Below are 3,910 nucleotides of genomic sequence, written 5' to 3'. Positions count from 1 at the left end.
TAGATGGATGGAACATACTATTCACAATAATAGAAGATTAAGATATAAAAGCTTAAGAGTAAGTGTTCCTTTGATTTCTATCTTGTTTCTGTGTATTGTTGAGTATTTTGGTTTGAGAGTAAACTCATTACATGCTGAATGCCGCATTGCTTTCGTTATCTTTAATCTCGACCAACCCGATTAAGCTTGATTGATATATTGTATGATTCAAATTTTTTTAAACAATTGTATGATTAAAAATATCCCCGGTCTTATAAATATGTATATACGTTTTGTTTTACGTCCTTCCTGTCAACTATCCAAAATAAAAATAAAAATACAGATAGGATAACAAATACATCGGAAACACAAAGGAAATGAGGGAACACATAATACTTCCAAATGATATACTCTAAAGTACCAAGGAAAATAACGAAAAAAATATCATAGAAAACGATTAAATTATTATAAGCATAAAAAGGGAGAAAAAAGTGTACGTGTGGGTGTGGGTCAGAATAATTAAATATAATTTGTATGTGTGCGTTTTTGGTCAAAAGAATCAACACCGTCTAGTATCACTATAGCTAATATTGTCGGGACATTGTCTCCTAATAGATCACCTCCCTTAGTCTCCCTCTCCATTATATATTCACCATTCTTCGTCCTTGTTCCTCAACAGGGCTCACATTTCTCTATCTACCAAAACTTTCATTCTACTTCTCTCTATCTCTCTCTCTTTATTGCTGAGCTTACCAAGTGAAAGTACTTGTACTTGCTGTATAGTGATCACCGAGTTATTAAAAAAGAAAAAATAATGTTGTCAAGCAAAGTTATCGGCGACTCTCATGGACAAGACTCATCCTACTTCCTTGGATGGCAAGAATACGAGAAGAATCCATTCCACGAGACTTTTAACCCTAGTGGGATTGTTCAAATGGGTCTTGCTGAAAACCAGGTTTGTGTGAATCTATGACCATTTTTTAACACATTAAAACCTAAACTAGTATGTACATAATAATCTCTGAGTTTTTTTCTTCTCTTTTTGGCTGAACACCCACTGATCGGTTGTTGCTTCTGTCCTGTGCAGCTTTCGTTTGACCTAATAGAGTCTTGGCTTGAAGAGCATCCAGAAGTCTTGGGTCTGAAGAAAAATGAAGAGTCGGTGTTTAGAAACTTAGCTCTGTTCCAAGATTACCATGGCTTACCAGCTTTCAAGGATGTAAGTAACATCAGCTACTTCTACATATTGAGAGGGTTTAGTCGGAGTTTCACTTTAGTTTTGACCTTCGTTTTTTATTTATTTATGAATATATATACCAAAATAAAACATTAAGTTTTATTGTTTTTATTTAAAACGTTAGGAACCGTTTTAAGTGAAACATATCCTTCATTTTTCTCAAAAAGGGATATTCTTTTTTGGTCGAGTTCGATCGGATTTGGTTTATTTTTTTTTTTGTAGGAGATCGGATTTGGTTTATTTGATAATAAGAAACTATATTCATTTTAACCTTTTTCAAACTACGAAACTAATTATTATTTGCTTTTATGCAACAGGCTATGGCGAAATTCATGGGGAAAATAAGAGGAAACAAAGTGAAATTTGATACGAACAAGATGGTGCTCACAGCTGGCTCAACTTCGGCTAACGAGACTCTAATGTTCTGCCTTGCTAATCCAGGAGATGCCTTTCTTATCCCTGCACCTTATTATCCAGGGTACGTGTATATATTTACACCTAAACGATTTTAAATGAATTAGCATTGGTTACAAAAAAGACTAAATTCTTTCTTTGATTCATCTCTTGAAGGTTTGATAGAGATCTCAAATGGAGGACAGGAGTAGAGATTGTTCCTATCCACTGTGTAAGCTCGAATGGGTACAAGATAACGGAGGATGCACTAGAAGATGCTTACGAACGAGCTCACAAACTTAACCTAAACGTTAAAGGAGTTCTCATAACGAACCCTTCAAACCCTCTTGGAACCTCTACCACCCGTGAAGAGCTTGATCTGCTTCTGACCTTCACATCCACCAAGCAAATCCATATGGTGAGCGATGAGATCTACTCGGGAACGGTTTTTGACTCTCCTGAGTTCACCAGCGTTCTAGAAGTGGCTAAGGAGAAGAACATGGATTTGGATGAGAAAATCCATGTTGTTTACAGTTTGTCCAAGGACCTAGGCCTCCCTGGATTTCGTGTGGGCTTGATTTACTCGGACAACGAGAAAGTGGTGTCAGCCGCGACCAAAATGTCGAGTTTTGGACTCATTTCTTCCCAGACTCAGCATCTGCTTGCCAATTTGCTGTCTGACGAAAGATTCACGACCAACTACTTGGAAGAGAACAAGAAGAGGCTGAGAGAGAGAAGAGACAGGCTGGTTTCGGGTCTAAAGGAAGCAGGGATCGGTTGTTTGAAGAGCAACGCAGGTTTGTTCTGTTGGGTTGACTTAAGACACCTCTTGAAATCCAACACTTTCGAGGCCGAGCACTCTTTATGGACAAAGATTGTGTGTGAAGTCGGTCTTAACATCTCTCCAGGCTCATCGTGTCACTGCGATGAGCCTGGTTGGTTCAGAGTTTGTTTCGCGAATATGTCAGACCAAACGATGGAGGTTGCTATGGACCGTGTCAAAGGTTTCGTAGCGGACAATAATCGTGGTTCACAAAAGAGGACCATGTGGAATACAAGGAGAAGGTCGCTCATCAACAAATGGGTCTCCAAGCTTTCCGCTGTTACTTGTGAATCAGAACGTTGATGAGTTGTCTAAGAATCTCTCTTTGATTACTTTTCATATTATAATTGTTTTTCATGTTTTTCTTTTCACTCCAGATTTGGCGCAAGCCATTATTGGAGTTTAGCTCTACAAAATAAAGGAAAAAAGCACTTTTTTTTTTTTTTCATTTTTTTTTTTTCATTTTTTTCTTTTTCTTTTTGAAGGGTTGTATTGAAGGGTCCTGTTCTTTTTTTTTTCCTTTCGTTTGAGTAACCAAATTGTATTATTTTATTCTTTCATAGTCATGAAACTTTAAAATTATTACTTGCGAAGTTAGCAAATTGCACAAGAAACATTTTTGTTACTCTAACGCCAAAAATATAGAGAATGTTGACAATAATAGATGAAACTAAGAGCAAGAATAGTGCCATAGTGGTCCATCACTGGTACAAAGAGGTCTGGTACTCATATTCAACCCCAAAGTATTCTTTTCTAGTTTCTACTATGGCTTGCGGTTCACAATCGTTTAGACACTAGAGATCGTATCAAATGCTGCTCCTCGGGGCAACAGGTTAATTGGGTTCTCTGTTCAGGCACGGAAGAGACCAGGGATCACTTGTTTTTCACCTTTCCTTACGCTGCTGCCATTTGGAAGGACCTGGCACAGCCTCTGCTCTTGTCCCATTACTCAACGGATTGAAGCTGTCTGCTACAACTGCTTACCTCTCCAACATTCCCCTTCTTCCAACGTTTCCTGCTAAAATATGTTTTCCAAGCAACTCTCTACTAATTGTGGCATGAAAGGAACGCTCGACGACATGGTGAGGCACCTTCTCCGCAAGCTCGGCTCATAAAACTCATTGACAAAAATGTACGCAACCGCTTCAGCTCAATCATGGACTTACGTGACCATCAATATGATGATGGATTACGACTCTGGTTTTCTACTAGAGCATATGCTCAACCCTCTGCTACTACTTAAGCTCTAGTCTTTGCCATCAAATTGTCTTGTTTGAAACCACTCTCTAACACTGAAGCATTTATTTTTTAAACAGTTTTTGGGTTGAATAAAATTTTACATTCATTCAAAAAAAAAAAAAGTAGTCGTCCATCTCTAAAAATGAGATGAGTTTGTCAATAGATATTATTTTATAATTTTAATATAATACAATTATTTGTTTAAAGATTAAATCAGGAAAAAAATCAACTATTAGCCA

At 37.4% G+C, this 3,910-nt stretch overlaps 1 protein-coding gene across 1 annotated transcript; it reads left to right on the top strand.

The window, feature by feature from the left end:
• Nucleotides 660-2,870, top strand: LOC104722199 (1-aminocyclopropane-1-carboxylate synthase 11-like). Its single transcript, XM_010440337.2, has 4 exons — nt 660-934; nt 1,067-1,198; nt 1,534-1,694; nt 1,787-2,870. The coding sequence occupies exons 1-4, from the start codon at nt 794-796 to the stop codon at nt 2,733-2,735; spliced, it is 1,383 nt and encodes a 460-aa protein (XP_010438639.1). The 5' UTR covers nt 660-793; the 3' UTR covers nt 2,736-2,870.

Source organism: Camelina sativa, chromosome 2 (genome assembly GCF_000633955.1).
Source record: "Camelina sativa cultivar DH55 chromosome 2, Cs, whole genome shotgun sequence".
NCBI lineage: Eukaryota > Viridiplantae > Streptophyta > Magnoliopsida > Brassicales > Brassicaceae > Camelina > Camelina sativa.
This window is presented reverse-complemented; position numbering and strand designations above follow the sequence as displayed.

Excerpts from the sequence above, each read along its gene's own strand:
- LOC104722199 (XM_010440337.2), top strand. The coding sequence starts at position 794 with ATGTTGTCAAGCAAAGTTATCGGCGACTCTCATGGACAAGACTCATCC. Across the intron at positions 935-1,066 it reads TGGGTCTTGCTGAAAACCAG|CTTTCGTTTGACCTAATAGA; the intron begins GTTTGTGTGAAT and ends TGTCCTGTGCAG. Across the intron at positions 1,695-1,786 it reads CCTGCACCTTATTATCCAGG|GTTTGATAGAGATCTCAAAT; the intron begins GTACGTGTATAT and ends CATCTCTTGAAG.